This window comes from Pyricularia grisea, chromosome I, assembly GCF_004355905.1.
Source record: "Pyricularia grisea strain NI907 chromosome I, whole genome shotgun sequence".
NCBI lineage: Eukaryota > Fungi > Ascomycota > Sordariomycetes > Magnaporthales > Pyriculariaceae > Pyricularia > Pyricularia grisea.
The window spans coordinates 4359629-4387262 of record NC_044973.1 but is presented as its reverse complement, the minus strand read 5'-3'; the positions used below and the strand labels follow the sequence as shown (position 1 = coordinate 4387262).

Here is a 27634-nt window from a genome sequence, read left to right as displayed (position 1 = left end):
CTCTAGAGTCTGATGTGTGGCTCTCCAGAGCTCAGGAGCAACACGCGATAATCGATTACGAGAGCAATCTAGGTCCATGTACGATTCGATTCACATCGGAATATCATACAAGAAGAGAATTTGTTATGGGGCGTGCACCAGACAGAAAAGACAGATCAAGGATATACTTCCACGGTGCGTACCACTAGGCAAATGCCTTGATTGTCTCTTTTGTGTCTTTTGGCTCATTCAGTATGAGGAATGCTTGAAATCCAACGCTGACATCAATATCATAACAGATCTTGAAGGAAATCGAATGTGTATTAACACGAAGATCTAGTTGTCCGAGTATAATGCAACAGTTTAGAGACTCTCTTCTCGTTATACTGACCGGTTTCTACACAATCCGCTTTCTTTTTTCATGCAAATAACAGAAGGACTAAGACTGGATCTGATACGGACAAGCTGGCACCGAGGCGAGGCATTGGTAGTACACATAGGATGACGCCCTGTACCGCGTACAATCTAATCAAGGTAATACACATGGCGTACAAAGGAAAGCCTGCACGTTACTATGTAGGTCGAGTCACTAGGTTGACGAATCGGAAGACTAGCTATGTCAACAAGCATAGCCTGCAACTATTGTTGAAATATGATGGGTTTCGGCTCACCTCGAATTCTTATTCTCTGCCTTGTCTCTATCTCATGCTCAAGGCTTTCGTTCCAGTACTAGATTCTTCTTTATAAGGCCAAGGTCATGATCGGTGAAACCCAAGACGGAACGCGCGTAGCCATCAAAGCCACCGTACTTCTGCTGCACCTCGTTGACAAAGGCATCCCAACAAGACCTCCTGAGGCTGACGAGGTTGTATAAGCCAGGAGCCTCTAGGTCTGCAGCTCCCGTCGACTTCATGACAAAAGCGAGCAGCATCTCACGCGCCGGCTCCTTGCCAATACGGGACAACATAAAGTCAAAGGCTACGACTTCAGGGTCCTGCCCGGCCAGGGACATGATCAGGCCGGACAGAACACCGGTGCGGTCTCGGCCAGCTATTTGTGTACATGTTATTTTTTAGTAATTCTTTTTCGTTCCTTTCGGGAGGTTGTTCCCTCCCGGGCTGATTCAACACCACCACTAGAGGCGCCCCCCTTTTTTTTTCCTCTACGGAAAGCTCACCTGTGCAATGAAACAACAGCGGCTCATCCGGAACGTCACGGATGTGCTCGAGCACGGCCTTGAAGGGCTCGCGGTACACGTTCAAGACGTCGAGGTACATCTTGACGTATCCGGCCTCGCCCTCGCCGTCGACAAAATCTGCCAGGTCGAGGCTGGCATCCTTGTCCGCCGTGGGAAGCCACGAGTTCCTGACCCCCGGCACTTCCGGATCCGGGTCTGCATGGTGCTCCCGCTCGGACCTCAGGTCAAAGACGTGCTTGACGCCCAGGCCGGTGGCCAGGACGGTGGGCCCGTCGGGCGTCGCCGCCAGGTGGCTGAGGGCGCCGGAGCGGTAGACGAGGGATGGCCGGAGGGTGCTGGATGGGATAAGGCCGAGATCTCGGGTGTTGAAGGTGCCTGGGAGGGCGACGAAGGGCGGGGATGAGATTGTGGACAGCAGGGCAGAGGGAGGGATTGGGGTGCGGATGTCGGTTTCACTGAGGGTTGCCAGCACCTCTTTTGGTGTTGGGGTAGGGGTCATGATAGGCGGTAGGAAATGTGTGGAACAATATCGTCTGTTGTTGGTCTAATGATATTCTATTCGTCGATTTCAACAGACGATGGAGTGTTTGCCGGTCTGGTATATAACCGGTGATTGTGCAAGGTTGGGGTGAACTGGGGAGGAAATGAGAACCTGGATGGAGCTGGGATGACGTTGCATCGAAGGCGCATGGGTATTAATTCCTTTTATGGCAGGTGGTGCGGGGGAAATAAGAAGGGGGGGGGGGTTCTCATTCGAAACCGGCTGTTATGGTCCAGATATATTAGCTAAAGGAGAAGTCCGAGGTTACCAGCTGAAGACGCCCAGATGTCGTGATCAGCGCAAAGCTATTATTAGTGTATTGACTGGTATACAGATTCTAGTATATTAGCCTTTTTTGTATTGCCCATCATGAAGTTCCGCCCTCAATTATTAAAGAAGAGCCAACTCCATCTGTTTCTCATCCATGTGCCGGATGCAGTTTGATGATGATGATGATGATGATGATGATGATGATGTGTGTGTGTGTGTGTGTGTGTTGTTGTTGTTTTGCATAACATAAAACTCCAGTTACCTAATATGAAGAGGAAAAAAGAACAGAAATATCGTGGTTCTGAATGTTCCACGAGTCTCCTCGCGTTTTTATTGTTTCGGGATGCAAATTGAAAAGACCAACATACCAGAGAAAAAAAAAAAAAAAAAAGAAAAAAAAAAACGAGAGCTGATATTGGAGAACACCGAATGAGCCAAACCCAACGAAACAGAGGATAATTACCAAATTTTCTAACACAAGAAATACAACACAAACGCCCACAGTACGAGGAAGGTTATGGGGGGCGATCTGTTGTCTCCCAACACCTGGAGCCACTCGCATACAGTGGCTTAGAAATTGGTGTTCCCAACCTCGTACGATGCAATATGCAACGGTCCTGTCCAAACAGTACAAAAATAAAGAGTATAGCGTAGCTGTGTTTGAAAGGAGAGCCACGATTAAGGAGAATAAGGAATCGAAGGTCGGGGGGCGCTGTCAACCATATCATAGAAGAGTCCAAGTTGATGTGTGAGACTGAGATTGGTGCGTGGACAAAACTCAGGTCTGGAGAATATGGCCAAGTCCAGGGGCGGCTCTCGATTGATGCTTAGGTATCCAAAAAGAGGCAGTCGGCGCACAGTGTCCAATCTCGTCACGTTCCTTGGGTGCTGAGGGTCGCAAACAACCGCCATGATCAGGACTAAGTAGCATGCCGAGTGGTTGAGCTGGTGAATCGTGGCCCCCACAGGGCTTGGCGAACAAAGCTCCGTACTCTGGACCTTGGCTTTCCGTTGTGTTTGGAAGCCTGCTATCCGCCGCCGGGTTTTCAGGAGTAAATCTTTTTTTTTTCTTTTTTTTTTTTTTTTACATGACCACACAGCTTTCGTCTTTGTCGCTGGCATTCTTCTTAATCTTGCCACTCCGTGGTGGAGCGGTTTCCATAGGTGTCCCTCCACTGACGGCAGCACGGATGGCTGCCAATCTCTGCTTGGCACGCTCATCTCCAGAATCGGCTGCCTTTACATACCAGACGTTGGCCTCGAGAATATCACGCCTGCAGCCAATGCCCATTTCTGTAAAGTAACCAACGGCATACTGGGCTTTGACATTGCCTGTGAGGTAGAGAATTTGTTAGCGCGTGCGATTATCATCGTAGATGGGCGTGAACATCAGACCATGCATGTACCAAGCACCTAAGGTTGCTCGATTTCTGTCGTCCACAGATGAACACACATTGGATGAAAAAAAAATAAAAAAATAGGATGAGACAATAAAACACTCTGAGACTTACCAAGCCCTGCAGCACGACGCGCCCACTCATAAGCCTCCTCCTCATCCTTTTCCAAGATGGGCTCGGCGCCGACCATATACCACGCGCAAAGTCCCATCATGGCCCCTGCATGTCCCCGTTCGGCCGCACCGGTATAAAAGTGTACACTGAGCGCTGGATCACGAGGACAGTTGAGCAGGCCGTGCTCGTACGCTTCGCCCATGCGGAAGTTCGCTTCGGGGTGCCCCAGATCTGCCGCCTGTGTGAATAACTCGGCGGCGTAGCTCTCGTCCTTGAAGATGTCATCGCCATACCCAGTTTCGTACAAGCAACCCATGTGGTACGGAGCCCCGTTGTACTGCGCATCGGCCGACTCGGTTGCGAGCTTCAGCCACTTGATGCCCTCCCTATACCGCTTCTCGCCCAGGTCACCCGACAGACACGCCTTTCCGAGCCGCGTCATGGCGCCTGGATGCCTCTTGGAGGCGGCGGTACGGAGGAACTGGACTGCCTTGGCCGGGTCCTTTCGGCAACCCCAGCCAAACTCGTAGCATAGGCCTGCGCGGTATGCCGACTCGGCATGGCCGTGTTTGGCGGCGAGGACGAAGAGGGGGAATGCTGCATTGTAATCCTCCTTTCCCTTGCTGAATAGCCCAGATGCGTAGCCGTCAGCAAGGTAATACTGCGCAAATGGATACCCATTGCTTGCCAGTTTCTGGAGGATGCTCCTTGCTTCCCTGACAAGCTCGTGCGGCGAAGAGCCCAGTGCCGACTCGATGCGAGGGCTGTCACGATCAGCTTTCGGGCTCCCCTTTCTCTTAGGCGGTTCATCTGCAGCCGGGTCGAAACCTAGTTCTTGCGCCGTAGAAATAAGGAACACTGCAAACGAGTACTGGATCGACAGGTCGTTTGTCTTTTTGACATTCTGCCTATACATCTCCAGCGTTTTTTGCGTACTTAAAAGTGATGCGTTGGTGCCGACCACGTTCCGCAGTTGCGAGTTGTCCAGGGTGATAGGTGCCGGAGCAGGTTGCGGATATGGTACGTTTAGCATCTCGACATATGAGGTTGGTCGTACGTCGGGCGACCCGCGAGACTGTGCCGATGGTGCACGCATGGGCGAGCCCCCCGGGTGAAGACCTGGCGAACGCCCTCTTGGACTTGCGTCCGAGTATACTGAATAAGATGACTGTGGACGGGGCATCGAGCTTCGCCGGACAAACTGGTTGGGGGTCAGGTGTCGGTTTATGGAGCTTCCGCCCTCGAGCAAGTCGGGAGTGGACGACATCTTTTGGTCGTGCTTCGGAAGACCAGGGTGGTTAGGAATGAACTGCGAATGGTGATACTGGAGCTGCGGCACCGAATCCGGCCGGTGCGGTTCCTCGACGACCGAGCTTTCTTCAGATGCGACTTGCGAGTCGTCCTTGGTGTCAGCGGCCTCGGTTGTGCCCGTCGCAGAGCTCGCACTCGTCACGACCGACGAGCCGGTAGACCTCTGCTGCGGGATTTGGGTGCTGAGCGTGGACGAACCGGTCTCACGGCTGTGTCGGCTCTCGTCTTGAGCTCTTTGTTGTATGGCGTTGTTGGTGGTCGCTGAGGAGGCTGCGGCGTCGGTTTTTGCTGGTCTCGACTCGGCGGAGGGCAGGGAGGGGGAGTCTAGAGTGGCTTTTGAATCGACTGGGCTCACGATTTCCGCATGGGACGCAGTCCCGGGCCTCGAATTCTGCTTCACCAGCACCGGCTTGTGCTCGGGGGTCGGGGCTGGGACCGCGCGCACGGATTCCTCGGCCATCCTTCCTGATTCTCTTGCGCGGTGGTGGTACTGGTGGTGCTTGAGGTAGTGGTGCTGCTCTTGCTGCCTCTGCTTCTCTTTCTGCCGTGGTTGACTGGCGACAGGACTCCACGTTGGGGTCGTAGGAGCATCCGGTGTTTTTGGGAGGTCTCTATCAGACAGCTTGGGCAAGGGCGGCAGTTCACTGTCGTGATAGTCCACGATGCTTCCTTCCGAGTGCTGGGCCCAGTTGTCGGGTTTGACACTGACGCGAACAGGAGAACGAGGTGGATGTCGCAATCGTGGAGATCCGAGAGGTGGGACTGGGGCTGTGGGCAACGGTTTGACACAACCAGTTGGATCCCAATCCAAACTCTGATTCGGAATGTGTGGGAGGTCCTGTAGAGGGAGCGGTTTCCTACGCACCGTTACACTCGGGGGCGAGTCCGTCAGCGGCGGTGATCTAGTAGTTGCAGCCGCCATGGCGCCAGGTGCTTGCTATTTGATGCACCCTTTGGTCAATTAATTCCTTTTCTCTTTTCTTTTCTTTTTTTTTTTTTCTCTCTTTTTTTTTCTTCTTATTTTCTCTTGGCTGCCTAGGTACCTATGGAGGTATGTATTTTAGCCAGGGGGGGCGCTGTATTTGGTCGTTTGGAGCCGATTAGCTAGCTAGCTGGACTCCGTCTCCTCAAACGCTGATGACTCGATGACGGGTGAAAGCTAGGTAGCCAGCCGAACAGCAGGCATGCAAAAAAATTAACTTCCCAGCCCAAAACGCACAACCCTGAACTGATGGACGGGGTCCGTCCTCCTAGCTGAGTTACTGCTTACCTACTGTAGTAGGTTGGGATGATCTAGCGTGCAGCAGTACAGTAGTACAGTAGTACAATGGTACAGCACTGTACTGTACGTGCGCCTGGGGCGGTATGGAGGCGTGTTCTTGGGAGGGGGGGTTCTTTTGAACTTTTTTTTTTTTTTTTTTTTTGCGCCTTTTGCCTTTTGTCCTTGATTTAAATTGCTGAACGTGGTAGATGGACGGAAAATTGATCCTGGTAAGATGAAGACAGGCCTAAGCATGCGAGCTGGAGTGGAGATGAGATGGATCGATGCTCTAACGTTAACAAGAATAGCAGCTTCAGGTGGTGGGCGCGCAGCTTATGGCATGATGGGGGATACGGGGTTAAGAAACCCATTCGTTACAGACGCATCGATTCCGGTGCAACCAGCATTTGTGCATGTCTGTCTTGCTGGCATGACATACCATAGACACTAGGCAGTTGAAGAATAAACAAAATGTAATTAATCCCTACCCGATGACGGATTTGGTACAACAAGAGGTTGGAAGACAAACCTAGACAAAAGGGAGGAGACATGAACCAACGGGCATGGAAGGCAACCACCGCATGAATGGGTAACGTGTATTTGCCGGGCATCCCTGGCCCTGATCACAAGCCCCAGGAGACCCCCTCACCGATGGATCTTCAGGTCACACAACAATAACACATTATGGAGAAAGTACAGTACAGCATGGGGTAGGTGTGCGGTCAAGGCTAATATGCCGACCTTTACTAGAACTAGGGGTGCACACCTAATAAGGTACATAAATTGTATTGAACTGTTGGCTGTTGTAAAAACCTGGTACAGTACCGTCCGTACATACCACCTAGGCCAGACTGTGGGGTGAAGGGTAAGTTGCGGTAGGTAAGGTACCTTCCTTGCTGGGGCCCTTAATGTTGGGCTTGAAGTGGATTTCAGTGGGTGTGGGTGGGTTGTGCGGTCAAACCGATCGAAATCGATTGATGTCTTCTTGATCGTGACTTCTGTGCGATTACGAGCTCTCTCAAGTGCCCGCCCGGTTTTGCGGTCAGTGTACTTTTTTTTTTATGGTAGACCGCACATGCATGTGTTAATGCAGGTCTGTTACTTGGTATACATTCAAACAGACGCACAAGACCGAAAAAAAAGAAGAAAAAGGGGGAGGCAGGGAAACTTGTGGAATTGGATCCCATTTCCGAGTTCCAAAGCTCACACGTTCCTGAGAGTGGACACACCTTCTCCGTCAATTTTTTTTCTTGAAAAGGGTCTTGGGGGGTAGCGGATACGAGGGACATCCTGCGACCCAAGCGTCAAGACCCTCTTGGCCCCTCTTAGTAACGGATGGCTTAACCTTAGGGGGTTTAGACTGGATTTGGCTATACTTAACGCCTGTCATCATTGGCATCCGTCTCCAAGGGAAAAATACCACAGAAACAGCTGAGCTGAGATATGATACCAGCAACGATCGACAAACCGTTCTTTTTTTTATTTTTTATTTTTTTATTGCGATGTGTCTTGATTACTATTACTCTGCAGCTGAGCAATACAATCACAGCACAGCAGAAACAAGGCACAACCGAGGAGAGAGCTTGAGTCAGCCATCCTTCGCTGGTCGTGTTGCCTCTTGTCTCCCTTGCTGAAAACCGAGTGAAGATCCGAATTCTGTTGGGCTTATGGCTTAGTGGTTTTATTGCGTCGGTCACGAAAGCAATCCCGTCCATCACGCAATGTCTGTTCTAGTCCAGTCCAAAGACATCAACGAGCAGTTACTTTGCGGTAACAAATCTACACATACACAGACGTCACAATCTCATTTCTGCCAGGTTTACATACTTGATTTCTGTGCTGCGGGCTGGCAAAATGGAATTTGACCTAGCCGCCCCCTCCCCGTTGTCTTAGGCAATCACTTTCAGCCCCCCTCAAGCCCCTTTAGACCCAAATCTAAGACCAGGCACGGCCAGCCTCTGAGCTATTCTTGTTCCATCAAGAAGGCAACGGCGTGGTGTCCTACTTGATTTCCTTCTAATGCTGGCCCGGCGTTGTCTTCCTGAAGCTAAAGGCCGACGGAAACCTGCCGACAAGCTGGGTTTCGCGCGAAGTCAAGCAGAGGCTCGGGTTTTGTACGTAGTAAACTTGGAAGGCATGGTATGGTATACGAATATAGCCAATTGACCGGCCCCGGTCTGGACCGCGTGGGATGCACCCCGACCAGCGGGTTGCATTTCCTGACTTGTGCGCGTCAAGTGACACATGTCCTCCACAACAGCCGCCAAATCGGTGGATTTGCAGCTGCTTTAACGGGCCATTAGGGTCTCGCTAGACTATGGAGATGGGGTTCAGCCGGCCGGCTGATGCTGCCCACTAGTTCTAGTTACATTACTTACCTAGTAACAAGAACGAGTTGCATTGCCTACCTCAGGTCATGTCGATTCAGCTTGACAAATTACAATACCCATTCACTAATAGTGAGTGCAAATACATCAAGACACACAAACACAAAGTAATACCCTGTGTGTAAAAACCTCATGTTTTCCGCACTTGATCTTGTTCAACAGTATCCCCGCTCTTCTTGGTACTGTCCCCCCGATCTCCCTATCTAATATATGAACAACATACCTTATGGGCCATATGGAGAACATCCTAGAAATTGGAATGTAACTCTACCCCAGTATGCCAGAATAAAGCGCCAAGCGGAACGCCTAGCTAAAGAAATATCCCGAAAAGGGATGGACAGAGAAGTTTGCAAATCTGCAAGGAAGCGGGCCTTGCTCGTATCGAATATCATCTGACTGACAAGAGAAGCTGGGGAAAACTGGTGACACAATATTAATTCGTACTGACAATCTACCAATAGTCCCAAAGCTACATTCTCTTTTCTTCATACCGGCTTTAGAATATGACATAAAAGATATGTTCATTTTTCACTGACCAAGTATGAAGTGTATTCATCCTCCTTACTGTCATTGCTCTGTAGTTGCAGTAGGCAGGAGGAGAAGAATCACATCGTCGCATTCGCGGGGCCGTCGATACCAGGCAGAGTAGTCGAGGGAAAGAAAGCATCTGTTTTGACGCGAGTAAAAATCATCGCGTTGCTTGCAAATCCATGCTCCACTCCTTTCTCGAGGGATGACCCCATCTCCGAGAAATGGCCCGCGGAAGAGACCCCTCATGCTCTCGGCTCGTGTCGTGGTCCTTGAGTCGTTCACCCTGCTCGTTTTCGTACTCGTCGGCTTGTACGGAAGACTCAGAAAACACTTGGAGTTCTTGACACGAGGTGCAGTTGCTTACACCAAGGATTAATGACCATTAGGCCAACGGACCACGTCCTAGATGGATCTTGGGAACATGGATAGTTGAATGAGAGCTTGCTTGCTTCTTCTTCTATTTGATTTCCAACTGGGCAAATGGGGGGCGGGTATTGCAAGGATCGGCAAGATCCGCAAGAAAAGAATGTTCCTCTCCACAGTTTTGAATGCGTGCTTGTGTGGACACAAGGCCTGTAACGAGACAATTAACTTCCTAATGCCGCACCAAAATCCCAAGGCTGTTGCCATGTACAGTAATGTGAGACCGCCATCTTTGACACTGTAACCTAAAATAGAAAGAAAACAAAAAAGGCGAAGAAGTCTATCTACAAGATTCATGCTGCAGAAAAACACCAGACTTTGTACAAGCTGCTGAGATACAAGAAGATCATCCCACGTGACTCGGGTAAAGAGACCAGACAGCGCCACAGCACAAATACAAAGTCTCACAACGGAGCCAGCAAACATGCAAAAGAGAACGTCGGCCGGCTCAAATGCGGTGCAGTACCACCTGCCCACGTTATTCAAAAGCCCATTCCTGTCCCAACGGCAAAATGCATACAGGGTGCTTGCACTACTTTCGACGGTGCAATCGTAGAAACTATCGACCGTACCCGCGGTCTTATTTTAGCACATGAACCATTATTAGCCCACCCTGACACGCCACACCCTTGATCCATACCCGTATACGGTAATAACCTTAGGTACCTAGGCAAGGTACCTAAGCTTTCTAATGTAGCCATTTTTGTTCTTGGGTCCTTTTTTCTCTTCCGCCCATGAACCCTCTGGGCTTTTCTTCTTCGCACATCTCGGTCTTGTATCCTCTTGCGCAATTTGTGACAAAGACATGTGTGTAATTACGGCTTTTCCCCCAGCTATAACGGTTAGGTTCAGGGCTGAATTGGCCAAAGGTAGTGAGCACAGGAGCCCCACTCACAAATTTCGCCAACAAGCGCCACATCGCGTCCCTGTCGTGTTAAGCCCGCCAAGCTTTCCAAAGAAAGGAGGCGGTAGAGAGAGATGGGACTCCTTCGACGGTCGGAAATCGACAGGGATCCATGGATGAGCTCAGTACTGTAATTAATCCCTTTCAACCATCCCTTCTCGCCATTGCCAGTCAGTCAGTGGATTTGCGAAAAAGACATCGCATTAAGCATCAATATTGGCCTCCTTTGGGGTTAAATCGCTCGTTGAATTGTTCTTTTCATTTCTTTTGCACAAGACCAAACAAGACCACTCGTTCATTCCCGCAGCGCTCATTGTAGCTCGTTTCAATCGCTTTAGCTGTTTACCCAGGCCGCACGGAGCTTGTCTCTGACTTGTCGACGTCTCCCGCCTCTTGATTTTTTAAGAAGGCTTTCGCAGATTTATTGAGCTTGAAGAAGTCTGGTTTCAATCGTCACCATCATTGGGCTAGGCTATTCGAGTTTTACGTTTCCCAGGATCCGAACCTATTGATTCCATCTTGCAACCAGCTACCGCCTATTGCCGTTTTTTCTTTTTTCTTTTTTTTTTCTCCAAGATCCCAGTGCTGGTATCCAACTTTTCCAAGCGTCCCGTCTGGTTGCCCTTGAGACGAGCGACCAAATCATCCAGGGTGCAACCCGCCGCGACTCACCACGCAAGCACGGCAAGAAAATAGTCAATAATTTCAGGTACCCTACCTACCTTAACTACCTACCTTGCCACATACTACCTACCTGGGTACCTACCTTACAGGTACCTTCCCCGTCATTCATCCGTCTCTGCATTCCCGGCACATTGCGCGAACAAAGTGTCGATCGGGACGGCAGGTCCCAGGAGAGAATCTTGGGAAGGCCAACCTCTCCATTCCAACGGTCGCACGAGCCAAGTCAATTCAATGCGCCAGTAAAGCCAGAATCTTTTCCAACATCAATTAACATTGCGCACGACGGTCAAGGAACCAAATTATATATGGTTCTCACAGGCTAAAAAAGCACAATTTCTTGAGCAACATACCGGCGTCAGAGCCGTCGTCGGCCGTGCGCAAGTTTGGCTGTTGAAACTGCAGGAAAATCAAGGAACAAATCATCTGTAAAATTGGCGTTGCGGCTGCCCGCCGTTCGTCGCCCAAGGAACCGCCCCCGCCGTAGTGCAGGAGGTCCCACATCACAATAATACCAAAACTGTTCAGCGCGTGTAAGCGTGGCCGGTGCTGGCTGCTAATTTCAGAGGGTAAGTTCAGTTCATCTCAATTTTCCATCTGAACGCTCCACATCTTTGGAAAACAAACCTCTCCTCCCAATTCACCAAATCCATCGCGACGACGAGCCTGCGACAACAGACGATTGCCCTTTATTTTGGGCGACTTGGTCTTGTCAAAAGAGCTGAATGATCACAAGAAGTGCAGGCACTGTGTTCCTGCATGATCAGCATCTCTGATTCACCTACCATTCGGCTTGTTTACATACAGCCTCGACATCTGCTCCGTTAGGGTGATTTCACCTGCCCAAAACCCCCTTCTGAGTCGTGCACGCTGCGAGTGAGCTGCGTCGGGACTAAGCTGGCAGTCCAATATAGCTAACATGCGTGTCGTCTCAGGACAATGTCTCTTCCCGAAAGACCGGGGCAAAAGCCCTCGTCTTATGAGCAGAGGAACTCGTACCGAAAATCACCCTCGAGGCGTAATCGGCCGAATGACATAGAAGCCAGTGGCTACTACCCTGTTACGGGTGGACAACATCAACGTGGGCCCTCAGTGAACTCGTTCGCGGATACTATCAGATCGCCTAACTCGAACATAGAGAGTGCCCCATTGTCCCCGTCCGCCGAACAGATCGAGCACGGCCCCGACCAACCATTTCAGAGGAAGAGAAGCCTGATCAGGCCAGAGAGGAACAGGATCGATAAGGACCACCCGAACTATCACTACCGCAAGCATGCCGCCAAGATGAACACCATACCCTCGTCGACAGGCAACGATCCTGTCCTCGAGGATGTCTCCGGTGCGACTGAATCGGGACCGCCGTCAGGCTCCAACTCGGCTTCTGGCTCAGGTGTTCGTGAGGAGAACATCCCACGTACGTCTAGGAAAGCCTCAGGTCGTGAAACGGTAGCCGAGAAGTCGGATAATACCCGGCGTAGGGTGTCGGCAAGGAACAGCAAAATTGTCAAGGGCGGAAAGCGTAAGGAGAAGATCCCCGAGCAAATACGACCGCCCAGCGCCTGGAACGTTTACTGCGCCATTATTACTTTCTGGTGCCCCGACTTCATCATGAAGTGCTGCGGGATGCCCGCAAAGGCCCAGAGGAGAGCGTGGCGGGAAAAGATTGGTCTCATCAGTCTCATCCTCATAATCATGGGCGTCGTGGGCTTCCTTACCTTTGGCTTTAACCAAGCTGTTTGTGGTCGCTCGGTGCTGCGCCTGCACATCAACTCGGTCGAAAACAGTTACATGATTTTCCACGGTACAGCGTACAACCTTGATGGGTCCCACCACCCCGTCGCCGAGGGAATCCCCAAACGCCTCGACGGAACTGGTGCAAATGTGGTTTATGATCTCCCGGAAAGATACGGCGGAACGGACGGCAGTTTCATGTTCCAGAACGTGAATGGTAAATGCAAGGGTCTCATCACGAAAGCTCCAAACTCGGATGTGCCATCAGAAGGCGAAAACCTGGCTTGGTACTTTCCGTGCCACGCCCGCAATCAGGATGGCTCATCCCAACCCAACTTGACGTATCCGTACTACTTTGGATACGCCTGTCACACGACGGCCCTAGCTCGATCAACGTTCTATACCCAGCTGGAAAAAAGCGCTGACGTCTACTTTACATGGGCCGATATTCGCAACAACAGTCGTAACCTCTTTGTTTACTCTGGCAATGTTCTGGACCTTGACCTTCTGTTCTGGTTCAACAGGACTCAGGTGAATATTCCCCGTCGGTTTGAAGAGCTGCGCGACAAGAACAACGCAGCCAACCGTGCTATCAGGGGCCGCGATGCCACTCGCAGTTTTATGGCCTCTGGGGACAAACAAATCGCCGAATGCTTCGAGGAAATCATCAAGGTTGGCACTGTAGACACCGCTACCGTTGGCTGCATTGCTTCCCAGGTGGTGCTCTACGTTTCCCTGGCGCTCATTCTGTCAGTCGTGGGGTCACGTTTTGCTCTTGCTCTGATCTTCCAGTGGTTTATCAGCAAGAACTACGCCGCGGACAAGACTTCTCAGAGCTCGGACAAGCGCAAGCGCAACAAGCAGATTGAGGACTGGAGCGATGACATCTACCGCGCACCTCCACGAATGCCTGGCGATGTTGGTAGCAGCGTCGCTGGCGCCAGCAGCTCGGACCACACCAGCAAACGGAGCTCTTTCTTGCCGACCACCTCTCGCTTCTCCACTGTCTATGGAGCTGAACGGAATGCCCGTAACAAATCGATGCCGACCACCATGGCTAGCCAGGCTTCAGGTGGCTATATGGGACCTAGCTCTACAGTCTACCGTGAGACCAACGACAGTCGCACAAGTTTCCTGAAGAGTGACCCTTATGCCACTAGTACCGCCCCGATCGAAGGTCCAGGCCCCTCCGGGTTCATCCACGACTCTGTTGTGCCGCAGCCCCCCTCTGATTGGATGCCATTTGGTTTCCCGCTCGCCCATACCATCTGTCTCGTAACGGCCTACTCGGAAGGTGAACTTGGTCTTCGCACCACCCTCGACTCGGTCGCTATGACAGATTATCCCAACAGCCACAAGGTCATTCTCGTTATTTGCGATGGTATCATCAAGGGCAAGGGAGAGTCCAAGTCTACACCCGACTATGTGCTCAGCATGATGAAAGATCACACCATTCCGGTCGAAGACGTCGAGGCCTTCTCCTACGTGGCGGTGGCCAGCGGCTCCAAGCGACACAACATGGCAAAGATTTATGCCGGTTTCTATGACTATGGTGCCAAGTCCAACATCCCCTTGGATAAGCAGCAGCGGGTGCCGATGATGGTTGTGGTCAAATGCGGCACTCCCGACGAGATGGTCAAGTCGAAGCCTGGCAACCGTGGCAAACGTGACAGTCAGATTATCCTGATGTCGTTCTTGCAGAAGGTCATGTTCGACGAGCGCATGACTGAGCTCGAGTACGAGATGTTCAACGGCTTGTGGAAAGTCACGGGTATTTCCCCCGACTTTTACGAGATCGTGTTGATGGTGGATGCCGATACAAAGGTATTCCCCGACAGTCTCACACACATGATCTCGGCCATGGTGAAGGACCCTGAAATCATGGGGCTTTGCGGCGAGACCAAGATTGCAAACAAGCGGGACAGTTGGGTTTCTGCCATACAGGTCTTCGAATACTTTATCTCGCATCATCTTGCCAAATCGTTCGAGTCTGTCTTTGGTGGTGTCACTTGCTTGCCCGGCTGCTTCTGCATGTACCGAATCAAGGCACCCAAGGGGGCTCAAAACTACTGGGTCCCCATTCTCGCCAACCCGGATGTGGTGGAGCACTACTCCGAAAACGTCGTCGACACACTGCACAAGAAGAATCTGCTACTTCTTGGAGAGGACCGCTACTTGACTACTCTCATGCTCCGGACCTTCCCCAAGCGCAAGCAAGTGTTCGTCCCGCAGGCTGTCTGCAAGACGACGGTTCCCGACTCGTTCATGGTGTTGCTGTCTCAGCGTCGTCGCTGGATCAACTCGACCATTCACAACCTGATGGAGCTCATCCTGGTCCGCGATCTTTGTGGCACATTCTGTTTCAGCATGCAATTTGTTATTTTCATCGAGCTGATCGGAACTCTTGTCCTGCCTGCCGCCATCGCGTTCACGTTCTACGTCAGTAAGTAGCATTTTGACGGCATTTCTTGTTCAACTTCTTGACAGCGTTCTTACTAACTTGGTATTTCACAGTCATCATCTCAATCGTCAACCAACCGCCTCAAATCATCCCGCTCGTCCTGCTAGCCTTGATCCTGGGTCTACCGGCAGTGCTCATCATTGTAACGGCACACTCATGGTCTTATGTCCTCTGGATGTTCATCTACCTCCTGTCTCTACCTGTGTGGAATTTTGTCCTCCCGGTATATGCATTCTGGAAGTTTGACGACTTCTCGTGGGGTGACACGCGCAAGACGGCGGGTGAAAAGACAAAGAAGGCTGGTATCGAGTATGAGGGCGAGTTCGACAGCAGCAAGATCACGATGAAGCGCTGGGCCGAGTTCGAGCGCGACCGCAGGGCACGGCAGAGCCAGTACTGGGGATCCAGGGAGAATGTAGCGGGCGGTGGGCGAACGGCGAGTGGAGTTTGGGCAAACGCGCCACCGCAACACCACCAGCAGCAGTACGACGAGTACTACTCTGACGCGTGATGGTGTAAACTTCTAATGAGTATGGATTTAATATTGAGCACTCCTCTCTGCTGTTCCGGCCTGCAGGAGGAGTATAGTAGGGAGCGGTTTGTTACTTATCATTGACTTATAATCATGGCCAGCATTTATGTATTGAATTGTTATAGAAGAGTTTCAGGCGAAAGCCTGTGCCGAGGAATTATCATGTACTTCTTTCTATCTTGCCCTCCATCGTCAACATGAATGGATGATTATGTTCTGTTTTTGCTGTTGCTCTTTATCACACAGCGTCACTAAATATATTTATTTCTGTCCCTTGTGACCAAGTGAAGTATTGAAACTATATGCTTGTCGTTGACTGATTTCGTCTAAACATAAGTCACCACCTGGTATCTTGGGATTTTGATTCGTGGACATCAGTCGTAAATCGTTTGTTTTTGATTGATACGGCCAGGTATGGAGCTGAGGCTTTAAGTGGGTGGCCGGCGGGTATATAGTCACTGGTCTGCGGAAGAGTGAAGTTATTATGTTCATATTGCTTGTGCGGTCGAATGTGGAACGGAACTTTTCGGTTGCACGAGGGAAGATGCCGCATGCAAGTGGGGCCCATCTTGTCCACTCACACTCAGTCACACATACGGATACTGGGTACGAACGCAAAGACACAGATAGCGCCACCGAAAGCGATATCAGCTGCAGCGTGGTCAAATGCAGGTCGCCGAAAAGGGGACAGCGATAGTGCAAAGATGCCGCGGGTAAGGAATGAAGACACATAACAGAAGCGGAGAGAAGGGAGGGAAAAGGAGAAAATTAGAAAAAAAGTAGAGAATGACCCATGACTAATATGATCCCTTGTTGGGGCTCTGAAGGGGCCAATAGGCATCAAAAACAGCTATTCCTAAGCTTTTAGACTTAGGGTTGGAAATGGAGGGTCACTTCAATCGGTTAAAGAATACCTTGGGTTCAAAGGTGCTTACAAGTATATCTGGTGGTTATATACCTCAGGTACCTTAGGTACATTTAGGGGACTGGGCCACACGATTGGGCAGCGACAATCCAGTATCAACCGAAGCCAGATTGGTGTCTCTTTCAGAAAACCCTTTGCTTTCCAACTTACCTCGCTTTTAAAGACAGCACTTACTCCATGCCGAGAGACCCAGTAAGTCAGATAGAGATACCTTGCCGTACTTAACGCACGGAGCAACCAGCGCCACCTACCTAGGAAAGCCCACTAAAAAGGCAAAAACCGACAGCAGCAGATCGTCGCATGGGTTTCCTGAGTGCCGACGAGCGGGCGGCTGGACTGGGTATCTTCTTTCCGTCGGCAATAATTTCTATCCGCTTTTCTTGTCTGTCTTTTTTCTTTTTTTTTTTTTTCTTCTCGTCTTTGCTACGTTTAACAATAAAAATTAAAAGAATTCGCGTAACCGCGCACAGCGTCGGATTGTTCCTGCCTCTTTATGCAACTAGTTGTACAGTGCTTTATGCTGCCTACTATTTAGGTACTCTGTACAACGCGACGTGCCATTCGCTGGAGTGATCCCATCCATCATTTGGCCACCAGCACCACCAGCAGGCCGCATCCCACCCAGAACCGATCGAACCCACTCCACTTCTTAGGCGGAGCGTGAGGATCCCCACGCATTCATTCACTGGGCTTGAATAGACAGCGCGCGCACGGTCTGACTTGAACGGAATCAACGACAACCCGCCGGATCTCGAAAGCTCGTCATAACCAGGCAAAGGCTTTACTGCTATTTGTTTGCCTTCAATTCTTTGATCGCTTTCCCCATCACTTATCGACAAAGTAAAGGGCGGGGTGGAGATTCTGGCTGTCTGAAAGGATAAAATTTGTCTCATTGTTAGACTCACTCAGCGCGGGCCGAGGACCAACGTCAAAGCAAACGAGCATCGAAGTTCGTTGCCGTGCGTGGCCACACCCGGCTGGGTGAGATGCCGCCGCCTCAATAATCACCCGCCAGTCGCAGATAATCATTGAGGGATTGGCAGGAGAGACAGGATCGATCGATCGATTGAGCAAGATCACACCCGAGTCGTCATGCCGCCACCGCACCTGTCGGACGAGGTCCCCGCTGCGATTCCATGGATGCAGTCTTCGTCTTCCGTGTCTGATTTGCAACCATCCGGCGGCGCGCGACTCGATGAGGCACCTCTGACCGGTCTCGGCGGCAGCAGCGACTCCTTCGATGGCGGCCGTCCCGCTCAAAACACGACTGTCACCTACATGCAGTCCTCGAGACCCCGGTCAAAATCACGATCACGACCACGGACCGACGATGCACTTCCCCCAGCGCAAAGTGAACAGGGTTGGACAACAGACGATGAATATGAGGATGATCAGTCAGATCATGGAGCGCCCCTGCAATACTACAGCCCACCGACCCACCCCGCAAACGCGATGGGAAACATGAAAGAGGAAGAGGACGTGGCGGCGCTGCCAGCATCGCCACCTGCCGACCATGATGATACCATTGACTTGGCCATTGCTGCAAGCCATATGCAATCACCAGACCATCCTTCCATACCGATACCCGAAACCGAATATTACCCATTCGGACTACCCGGCGGTGATGATGGCGATTCCGTCATCGACCCAGACTACATGGATGTAGTATCTATGCTGAACAACCACGATGTCGACATGGATAGTGAAGATGACGATCACGCGGTTGCATCTCCTCATCAGTTCCAGTCCATGTTTTCGAATACAGTTGCCCCTACGTCCTTGCCTCCATTCGGCGATGTATTCGGGGAGTTCTTAACAGGACCCGATTTTTCCAACTCGGGCCCGCCTCCCATAGGCGCAAGTGCGGCCTCGGCCTCGTCCATGCCCGCCAGCGTCTATCAAATCGATGAAGCAGAATACCAGGCAGCAATGAACATAGTGGGGTTCGAACTAGGCTCAATAAGCCCCATTTTGGCCATCTCAGGAGCTGGCCAGCCACTTGGCGCACCCATCTACCTCCCAGTATTTGAGCATTTGCTCACCAACGGCAACCTTCTGGCGCCGACCAACTTGGGTTTGGATGCTTTTGTGTTCCGCTGGGCGCGCCAGGGCCGCAGTGGCATTCGCGCTCACGGGCCTCGAAGCAAGGTACCCATGATAGACAGGGCCCAGGTGCAGTGGAAGCGAGATGCCTTTTACGTCGAATACAAAGACCTCAAGGGTGACAAGTGTGACATGCAGGGTGTGGACTGGTATGACATGGGTGTCACGAGAAATGAGGCCCGGGAACGGAGGTTGTTAACATACCACAATTTCGTCAACACCAAGGGCGCAGATATATGGAGGGTGAGTTGCAAATTCTCTATGGCGATAACTTTTTTTTATTTTTATTTTTTTATTAAATGAATGACGAACAATATGCTGACAGTCCTTTCTTCGCCAGCCACACTTGCCTGATGTTGTCCTGCCCAAGACGGATAATTTCTTCCGGTTTAGGCGGATGGAGATTCAGAAGAACACTCACCTGGCCCATTTCCAGCTTCGCAACCTGACTGCGTGCACGTCCCGAAGCCAAGTTTTCTATACTGGCAAGGGAGTTGTTCACCAGTACGACCCCGTCTCGGGCAAGACCGAGGTTGCCTTGAATCAACAGGAGAGCACCGAGGTGCCCATCTCAACCATCGACGCCGCGCACGGTGTCCTAGTGAGCGGCAACTTCAACGGAGAGTATGTTGTACGCAATCTAAATGGCGATTATGAAGGAGAAGAGCAGAAACAGACATGGGGTACCCTGACTACCAGCCCGTCTGCCATTACCAACCACGCGCAGGTCGAGAAGCCACGTCGATCCAACGTCCCACATGCCTACTTCGCCTCAAACGATGCGGGCTTCCGCGTCCTAGACATCACTACCGACACCATTGTACACGAGACAATGTTCCCCTTTCCCATCAACTGCAGCGCCGTGTCACCTGATTCCCAGTTGCGCGTTATGGTGGGCGATCACCAGGACGTTCTTGTCGTTCCTGCCGAGGGCGGTCGCATTCAGTTCCGGGCATCCTCGAGCCAGCGCCCTGGCGAGGACGGAGGTATCAAGATAGAGCCCGAGCAAACATTGAGGGCACATCGCGATCATGGGTTTGCTTGCGCATGGGCCGACGACGGCTGGACGATAGCGACGGGGTTCCAGGACCGCGTCGTGACAATCTGGGACGCTCGCAGCTGGCGCAGACCCTTGGCCAGCATCCGTACCGAAATGGCGGGCTGTCGGTCACTCCGCTTCAGTCCAGCTGGGTCCGGCCAGCGCGTGCTGGTTGCGGCAGAGGAAGCCGACTTTGTGAATATTATTGATGCCCGCACCTTCGAGACCAAGCAGACTGTCGACGTCTTCAGTGAGATTGGCGGTGTTGCTTTTGAGCCCGAGCAGGGCCGCGAGCTGTTTGTGTTCTTGCCCGACAACACGCGCGGTGGCATTTTACAATTAGAGCGCTGCATGGACGTCAATGGCTCAGCGGACGAGGTTGAGCAATACAGAAGGGGCCCGTTGCAGGCGAGAGAAGTTGTGAAGAGCGGTGGAGGCGGTGGTGACAGCAAGTCAAATTCAAAACCACTCTGGCCGGGTAGCTATGGACGTTATCGGGGGCGTGGATATGCCTCACGACGTCCATGGGATCGAGAAGCCGGCCTGGAATCTGCATCGGATGCTACTGCACTGCCGTACGACTGGCCACAGGAGAACATAGCCTTCTCGACGCGGTGGAGCCGGCAGGCACGCGCCAGGAGAAGGAACATCAGCGCCGCTCTCGACGGGCAGACCTTTTTCTAAATATGCAATCAGCCGGCAGGACACTGCACTTTGGGGTTTGCTACGGGTATGAGATTTAGTGGTGTCGAGAAGGATGATGATTATGATGATGGCATTATTTTTCTTTTCCCCCTCGAGGTCGACGCGATATGTTATTCCATTCCACTGTGCCCGCGTCAAAGGTGATCGTGGTGTCAAGAAAGCTTTGTTAGTCTTTAGTTGATTCTTTTCTTCTTCTTCTTTTTACTCGGAGCCCAAGCATCAAGGTTTCACATGGCTTATCCCGTTACGATTTCGTCTTTCGGATGGGCTTTTTTTTTTTTTTTTTTTTTTTTTTTTTTTTTTTTTTTTTTTTTTTTTTTTTTTTTTTTTTTTTTTTTTTTTTTTTTTTAAGATATCCCAGTTTTTCCATGAACTGTTCTTCTTCTCTTCTCCTTGTCCCATTATAGCTGGTGTTCTTGATCAATATTACCTATGAGGAGATGGTCCTACTTTTGGTGTCCGTCCTCGTTGTAGCATCCTGCATTTGGATTTACGGATTTTCCGATAGTCTTTGATTCTTTGTCAATGGCTGTCATGTTTTTTTTTCTTCTCTGCTACATTTCTTCCCAATTTGTCCAGGAATTACGATGATGTAAGCGCTTGGATGGGCTCTTATTCAAGCAAATGATCAGTGATTGATTGGGTTTAGGCAGCCCAAAGTATCAGATACTCTCTCGTATATGCACACACGAAAAGACGTTTATACTTGGTCCGTGACCTCAATGCCGCATTTTTCAACCAGTCTAAGTTTTCGAGACGAGATTTGGGTCCGTTTCACGAGTGCGGATGAGACTTCTGATTGAGTATAGACTGTGCTTGGCGCGCTTCGAGCTCAGATTAGCCTGAAAAGACGAAGGACCAGAGACAGGAAAGAGAAAAATATATGATTAAGAAACAGTAACAATGGATGAAAAGATTATATGAAGTATGCCAACAGAAAAGATACGCCGTCATGAATCATGAGAGGGGAATCATCAAGCATCAAAACGAACAAGAAGAGACGATGCCGATGCTCAAAAAAGAGAAGAGAAGAAAAAAAAGCCCTCCTACTCTGAGAGTAGGGGTGTGAACGCCCTGATGTATGTAGACTATGCATCTCCAAAAAAAAAAAAAAGAAAAGAAAAACAAACAGCTGAGCTGTTGCGACCATCAAGACTACTGGCCCTAGGGCTTCTTGGTGTCATCGATATCGGGGCCAAACTCGTTGGGCTTGCGTGGATCCCACATTGAGGTGTAACGTTCGTCGCCTCGCCGTGACCCTATAGTCACCCAGACGTGCTTGAGCGGGCCTTGGGTCGTCTTGGTCTCACGGTAACCAGCCCAGCGTATACGCCGCTCGCGTGACAAGTCGCTGTTTCCGATTCCGCCGTTGACCACCCACTCCTTCACCACGTTCTTGATGAAATCGATCTTGCGCCGGAAGTCGTTAGCGCTGGGAATGCTCTGCAGCTCGGCTGGGATCTCGGGCCGGCATCGAGAAGCGTTGGCAGTTCGCGAAGTCGCCTTGGAAGGAACCGTAAAGTTCAGCAGAGTCTGAAGAGGGTACGAAAGAACACTGCGCGCGTCCAATGATGACTCGTCGAGTGTGCCTTCGGTGGCCAGCCTGTTGGCAGCGTCCTCGGGCAGATGCCAGAAGTGGCACCAAGTGCCAGTTGCATCCAGCACAATCTTGGTATGGTCTGGGAAGTTGAACTGTCGCGATAGAAAGAAGTGGGCAGTCAGTAAGCAGTTAGATTATCAAAACCTCAAGAGGCAAAAAGGGGAGCTTGTCTTACCTGGACATGACCATCACTAAAGTGCCAGCAGCCAACGTCGCCAAAACGTTGGTAAAAGGTAACCAGGTCGGTCGGAGCAGACGCGAGGTCAGTAATCTTTGGTACCGGAATAGGAGCCTCGTCACCTTCGCCCTCCAGCTCGCGCCCGTACGCAAGCATGTAGTTGGCAAATTTCTTCCACAGCACGATTCGCTCACGCTTGCGATGGTCAAAGACGTCTTTCCCTGCCGAAAGTTTGGCAGCAACTCCATCGGGACCAACAGGAACTTTGAAGTTCCTGGGGTCTACTCGCACCCGTGACAGGCCGTCCTCTCCATAGTTCTCGTAGAAGTAAATACTTTCTCCCATTGGTAGGATCTGATGGCGGTCTGGGTACGACACATCGTTCTTTCGTCGTATGTGACGCTCACCGTCGTGGACCAACAGACAGGCTGGCGGCAACATGAGCGACTTGGAGCCGTCGTTGGTTGGCATCTGCCTCAAGATACAGCCAATGGTGCCATCACTCAAGATATAGCCAAGGCCGAATTTGTTCGTATAGTCGACCCACTTAACCACTATGTGCGGTGGTGACGGCGTCTTCTCTCGTGTCGAGACGTAAGCCATCGATCGTGAATTGAGAGCCCGCTCCAGCTCGGCCTGGAGTTTCCTGAGACGATCCAAAACGAAGTCGGGTCTTGTCTCTGGGACCTTCTCCCGAAATTCCGAAGGATTAAACAAGCTAACCTGGTCGTTGCTCTCTGTTGCTCCGGGCGGTGTGGTACTTCGCCGTGTTACTGTTGGCTGCGTATCCGAGTCACCGCTGACTTTCCTGAGAATGGGCTCAGTCCGACTGCTTGTGAGCTGTGGCCTGGCTGATCGCGTGGAGCCACGCAGGGTGAGGGTTTGCTCGCGGGCTTGGAGCGATTGGCCCGACACACTCCTAGGAATGCTAGACACCGTTGCCGGTGGAGCTTCCACCGGTGCTACAGACACGATGACATCTGCCTCCTTCTTCGCTCTGCTGCGCACAGTACTGGGCTGTTTAGTAGTGGCGTCCCGTACATCCTGAAGTCTGATTGTGCCCGGGGCTTTGGTGGTCCTTCCCTGGGCCCGTTGCTGAGCCGCAAAGCTCTGTGGTGGTGCCTTTGCTGAGTCTGGTAGGGGATTCCGCGTAGCCTGGCTTGGCTCCTCCGGCTTTGCTCTGGCCTGGGAAGTCGAGGTTTGTGGTGCGAACTTCTGTTGTGCCCTGATCTCCTTGGCGACTTCGTCAAAAGGTCGGTAGACAATGCCTTCTTCCAACGGAATAATGGGAGTTAGGCCGGCCTTCTCTTCAGCAGCCATCTCCCTCCATACTGGACGGTGCACCACCTGTATGTCATTCCACGGTCCCACCTCGCAGGATCTGCACATTTCCTTGAGAGCCAACAGGTTCTCGACCTCCTCTTCCTCATTGCGGGGATAATTATAGAAGCACTCGTTGTCAGGAGGATATTCCCGCAACTTCGGGGTCATGTCATCTGACGAAGGCATGTAGCCGGCTAGGAAGAATGCATGCTGAACGATGCTGTCTGGGTCAGGCCTCCTGTCTGCATCCTCGAGCATAGTTGCAACGAGATCCTTAGCCTCTTTGCTAATTATCCTGTTTGAGCTTTCCATAGTTGGCCATTCATAATCTCGTTCTCGTGCGCGTCGGTATATTTCGTCAGTTGTGGTAGATTGGAAAGGCGGCTTCGAAGTCAGCATAGCAAACCTGTAGGCGGGTATCAAACGCATGAGTTAGCATCTTTTTTTTTCCCAGAGTTTACAACCCTAGACACACCCAACGCTGATCAGAAGAGCTTACACTATCACTCCCAAGCTCCAGATGTCAACATTGTGGTCATGCCCTTTTCTGCCCTTTTCCAAGATCTCGGGGGCAATATAGTTTGGTGTTCCGCAGAGAGTTGTCCTTCGGATAGTCTGCATATCTCTGCCTGTAACTAGTAGGGCAGCCAGGCCAAAGTCGCCAATCTTCGCGTTCATATGCCTGTCGAGGAAGATGTTGCCCATCTTCAAGTCACGGTGGATAATGCCCTTGGAGTGCATGTACTTGATGGCGCCGGCGATCTGAACAGAGTAGAAGCGAACCTCTGCCTCGGTGACTCCCTTGCGACGCTTGACCATATCCATCAGAGATCCGTTGGGACAGAGCTCCAGAACGAGGTAGGTGGAGCTCTCGAAAGAGAATGCGCGGTAGAACTGGACAATGTTGACCTGTCGCATTTTGGAGTGGATTTGCAGCTCGGTTTGGAACTGTTGCGGACGAGCCGATACGTTAGTAAATGGAGCACCATCAGAATACCATACTACCATACAAGGGCCTCTTTCCTACCTTCTGCTCCATCTTGCTGGGCATCTTGCTCTTGACGATCTTCAGGGCAAACCTTTTCCGTGTTCCCGGAAGCTGGCCCTCGTAGCAGACGGCGAAGCCGCCCTTGCCCAACAACTTGCCGACCTGGTAGACGTTACCATCTTTGCAGTCGTTGCTCGGCGGCTCGGTTACGTGTGGTGGCGGCGGCGGTGGGTGTTCCTTCTCTTTGTTGGCCTTGAGCTGTGCCGTGGCTTTGGTCTTCAAGTCATTGACCCTCTGCGGGCGCTGGGCATTAGCATCTCTCGGAGACAATGCCTCCATATCGATGCCCTTGGCTACCATTTTACGAGATACAGCATCCGAGTTGCTCCTCTCTTTTTTTTTTTGTTACTTTTCGTCTTTTCGTCGGCCGGTTATTGCGCCGTCCCAGATGAGGGCAGTAGTCGGTGGTTTCCGTCGCGTGTGTATCTGCTGCATGAGGGTTTAGTAACAGAGTAATAACATTTGGTAAGGCTCTCAGGTGTGATGTTCAATCCAAGCGGCCTTCAGAGCTGTTATGGTGATTGAAAGCTTGAGAGAGAGAGAAAAAAAAAAAAAAAAACGACGCGACGAAAGAAACAGCTTCACGCACCTGCCTACTTCAGCAAAACACAACAGGAAAAGAAAAGAGTTAACAAGAAAATAAAAACCAAATACTTTTTTTTTCTCAAAAAAGAATAAGTAGTTGAAAGAGAAGAAACAGCCAGCTAACTATCAACTCAAATTCCCTGTAGCCGTTAACATTAGGGTTCAATGTCGAGAAAGCATTTACGGACGTTCCTGAGCTGCTTGGCTGGCTCTTGTTCGCGCTTAGGCGTGTTTGGATTTATTATGGGGACCTGAGGTGTTGTCTCAGCAACGGAGCTATCTCCCTCTTGATTTAGAACTAGCGTCCCAAAAATCCTCTCCCACCGGCAAGGATAACAGGAGCTCCAACGCCAATGCTCAGAGGTCAGACCCCACGCCAGCACAATCCTTGATTGCAATTCTGGTTGCTTCAAAATCGGTCGATGGACTTTCGAGGTTTACTCTCTCCATCGTCGCTCAGCTTACGAAGTAACAAGGCTTGGCAGTGGTATAGAAATTGAATGAATTGGCCAAAATTACTCGACTCAATCAACTGTACCCAATCATCTGGCAGACGTACAAATGGATGAACAAATAGGTACTTTATCTGTGTACATTACCTGCCCTAACTGGCTGTCAATGCCTGAAGACCTTCCTTTCTTCCATTGTTGAAAGATAGGTAGTTTCTCGGCGTTTTCAGTCGAAATTCAATACGATGCCATTGTAGCTTTTTTTTTTTTTTTTTTTTTTTTTTTTTTTTTTTTTTTTTTTTGTCTCGAAGGATCAAACATAACCCCAAAACCCCGAATGAGCTGACAGTGTCGCATAGGGCCCGCTCCAAAAGCTAAAAACTGCTATAGCCTCCGGCCGCTCCGGACATATCGGATGTGGATCCTTTCGGCGGGCCGATCAGGAACCAAGCTGAATTGGTCGTCATTTCCAGGTCGGCGCTCTGAGAACTGATCCGAACCGCGATGCCAAGACCATTTATACACAACACACATAAGATAATCCCTACGAACTATAAGCTGTTGACCTTTTCGCGATTGCATTCGGTTTTGTCCAGAACCTCGCCCAGCCAAGGTCATAGTCTTGCTGCTGCTGCTGCCCTGCCGCCAAGCCACGTCACCCCAACGCCCAGACATTACAGCAGCAGCGGATCGCCTCAAACCAGCGCGGGCACACCCTGGATCGCGTCCGTCCCAAAGGCAGCAATGGTTCCTCTGCCTCTATTTAAGCTCGCCTCTCTATTTGTGCGGCACGTCTCCAAATATGGCGCCGTAAGTAGTAGCGATCCGCAGAGATGTTGTTCTTTTGCAATTGCTCCTGGATCCGAGGTTCCATCTTATGCTGACTTACCCGCCTCGCTGTCACTCCTCTCCTCTTGTATAGAACCGGATCAAGATCCAAGCTCACGACCACCCCCGGTTCCGAGCATTTGCGGCAAAGTACGGACAGGTGATGCATCAGATCAACATGCGACTGTCGGTAGCATCGATGAGGAATATACAAAAGGAACTCAAGGCGAAAGACAAAGCCGAAGCCCCCACGGTCAAGACGAAAGAGCAGGCCGAAAAGGAAGAAGCTGTAAAGGCAGCTGGGCATCAGCATCAACACGTTGGGGAGCCAAAGAAGAGCATATGGCGTCGCAAGTTCAGGCCGCTCCCGGAAGAAAAGGCTGTGGATCTGTTCGCGGACGTCATCGGTGACACCTTCATCCTGGCCGTCGCCTGTGCCCTCATCATATACGAGTATCAACGGTCATCCGCCAAGCCAGATGCAAACACGGAAAAGATAAAAGAGCTGACCGGTCAGCTTGAGGAGTTGAAGAAGAGGGGAGGGGAATTGGAGGAGGAGGAGAGGAAGCAGGCGGCCAGAATACAGACGCTAGAGGAAGCGCTGAGGAATTACAAAGATCCAAAGACGAAACAACCACTTCTTCCTCTGCCTACAGCCCCGGTGTCATAACCGTGCCTGCGCGTACCCACAAGCGCTACGGGATGCCCTTCGCCTGGTTCATATGCAGATCCTGGTGCCATTCAAATAACTAAAGCCTCCAGCCAGGAGGGCAATATCGAGGCAGAGAGAAACCTGCGCCTATCCGAGAAGGCTGAACCTGCTTCGGTTTGCAATTCGACGTGCTATTTCCAGGGACATATACATCACTCCGCTCTGTATAATAGATTCATTTGTCTACATGTATGTATATACACGTGCGCTGCTGACAGTGTAGGCTAACCAATGATGATATAAGGGAAGTATTGTTTGATAATGATATAGATATAGAAAAGAATATATACAGAATACATACAGCTTGACTAATTATGTGCCATGTATGATCAAGGTGCCTGCGATAAGTTTGTGATTCAGATATTATGGTCCTTGCGTCACCGTTCTGAAAATGCTTCGACAGGTGTACCTAGGCACC

The 27634-nt window shown here is 51.0% G+C and overlaps 7 protein-coding genes across 7 annotated transcripts; 3 read left to right on the top strand and 4 right to left on the bottom strand.

The window, feature by feature from the left end:
* Nucleotides 1-279: 279 nt before the first annotated feature.
* PgNI_06379 (uncharacterized protein) lies at nt 280-1905 on the bottom strand. The gene is made up of 3 exons (XM_031126403.1): nt 1157-1905; nt 651-1029; nt 280-589 (listed from the first exon to the last, which is right to left on the bottom strand). Exons 1-2 carry the CDS (start codon nt 1674-1676, stop codon nt 689-691), a joined length of 861 nt encoding a protein of 286 aa, XP_030983154.1. The 5' UTR covers nt 1677-1905; the 3' UTR covers nt 280-589; nt 651-688.
* A 1167-nt stretch (nt 1906-3072) lies between these two features.
* PgNI_06378 (uncharacterized protein) lies at nt 3073-5732 on the bottom strand (the record flags this gene model as incomplete). Its single annotated transcript, XM_031126402.1, has 2 exons — nt 3073-3320; nt 3500-5732. 2 exons carry the CDS (start codon nt 5730-5732, stop codon nt 3073-3075), a joined length of 2481 nt encoding a protein of 826 aa, XP_030983155.1.
* Nucleotides 5733-5750: 18 nt separating this feature from the next.
* On the bottom strand, nt 5751-6252 carry PgNI_06377 (uncharacterized protein; the record flags this gene model as incomplete). The annotated part of the gene is made up of 2 exons (XM_031126401.1): nt 5751-5969; nt 6081-6252. Coding segments are annotated over 2 exons (204 nt in total), but the record flags the coding sequence as incomplete, so codon positions are not given.
* A 5684-nt stretch (nt 6253-11936) lies between these two features.
* On the top strand, nt 11937-16425 carry PgNI_06376 (uncharacterized protein; the record flags this gene model as incomplete). The annotated part of the gene is made up of 2 exons (XM_031126400.1): nt 11937-15171; nt 15243-16425. The coding sequence occupies 2 exons, from the start codon at nt 11937-11939 to the stop codon at nt 15698-15700; spliced, it is 3693 nt and encodes a 1230-aa protein (XP_030983151.1). The 3' UTR covers nt 15701-16425.
* A 1313-nt stretch (nt 16426-17738) lies between these two features.
* Nucleotides 17739-20760, top strand: PgNI_06375 (uncharacterized protein; the record flags this gene model as incomplete). Its single annotated transcript, XM_031126399.1, has 2 exons — nt 17739-18992; nt 19090-20760. 2 exons carry the CDS (start codon nt 17739-17741, stop codon nt 20470-20472), a joined length of 2637 nt encoding a protein of 878 aa, XP_030981894.1. The 3' UTR covers nt 20473-20760.
* An 829-nt stretch (nt 20761-21589) lies between these two features.
* Nucleotides 21590-24942, bottom strand: PgNI_06374 (uncharacterized protein; the record flags this gene model as incomplete). The annotated part of the gene is made up of 4 exons (XM_031126398.1): nt 21590-22185; nt 22269-24000; nt 24094-24542; nt 24622-24942. 4 exons carry the CDS (start codon nt 24940-24942, stop codon nt 21658-21660), a joined length of 3030 nt encoding a protein of 1009 aa, XP_030981896.1. The 3' UTR covers nt 21590-21657.
* Nucleotides 24943-26161: 1219 nt separating this feature from the next.
* Nucleotides 26162-27463, top strand: PgNI_06373 (uncharacterized protein). Its single transcript, XM_031126397.1, has 2 exons — nt 26162-26486; nt 26599-27463. Exons 1-2 carry the CDS (start codon nt 26181-26183, stop codon nt 27172-27174), a joined length of 882 nt encoding a protein of 293 aa, XP_030981898.1. The 5' UTR covers nt 26162-26180; the 3' UTR covers nt 27175-27463.
* The last annotated feature ends 171 nt before the right edge of the window (nt 27464-27634 follow it).

Bases quoted from the DNA above. Each gene is read 5' to 3' on its own strand.
- PgNI_06373 (XM_031126397.1), top strand. From the start codon at position 26,181: ATGCCAAGACCATTTATACACAACACACATAAGATAATCCCTACGAAC. The intron at 26,487-26,598 runs GTAAGTAGTAGC...CCTCTTGTATAG, and splicing joins ACGTCTCCAAATATGGCGCC to AACCGGATCAAGATCCAAGC.
- PgNI_06379 (XM_031126403.1), bottom strand. From the start codon at position 1,676: ATGACCCCTACCCCAACACCAAAAGAGGTGCTGGCAACCCTCAGTGAA. The intron at 1,030-1,156 runs GTGAGCTTTCCG...GTACACAAATAG, and splicing joins GCTGTTGTTTCATTGCACAG to CTGGCCGAGACCGCACCGGT.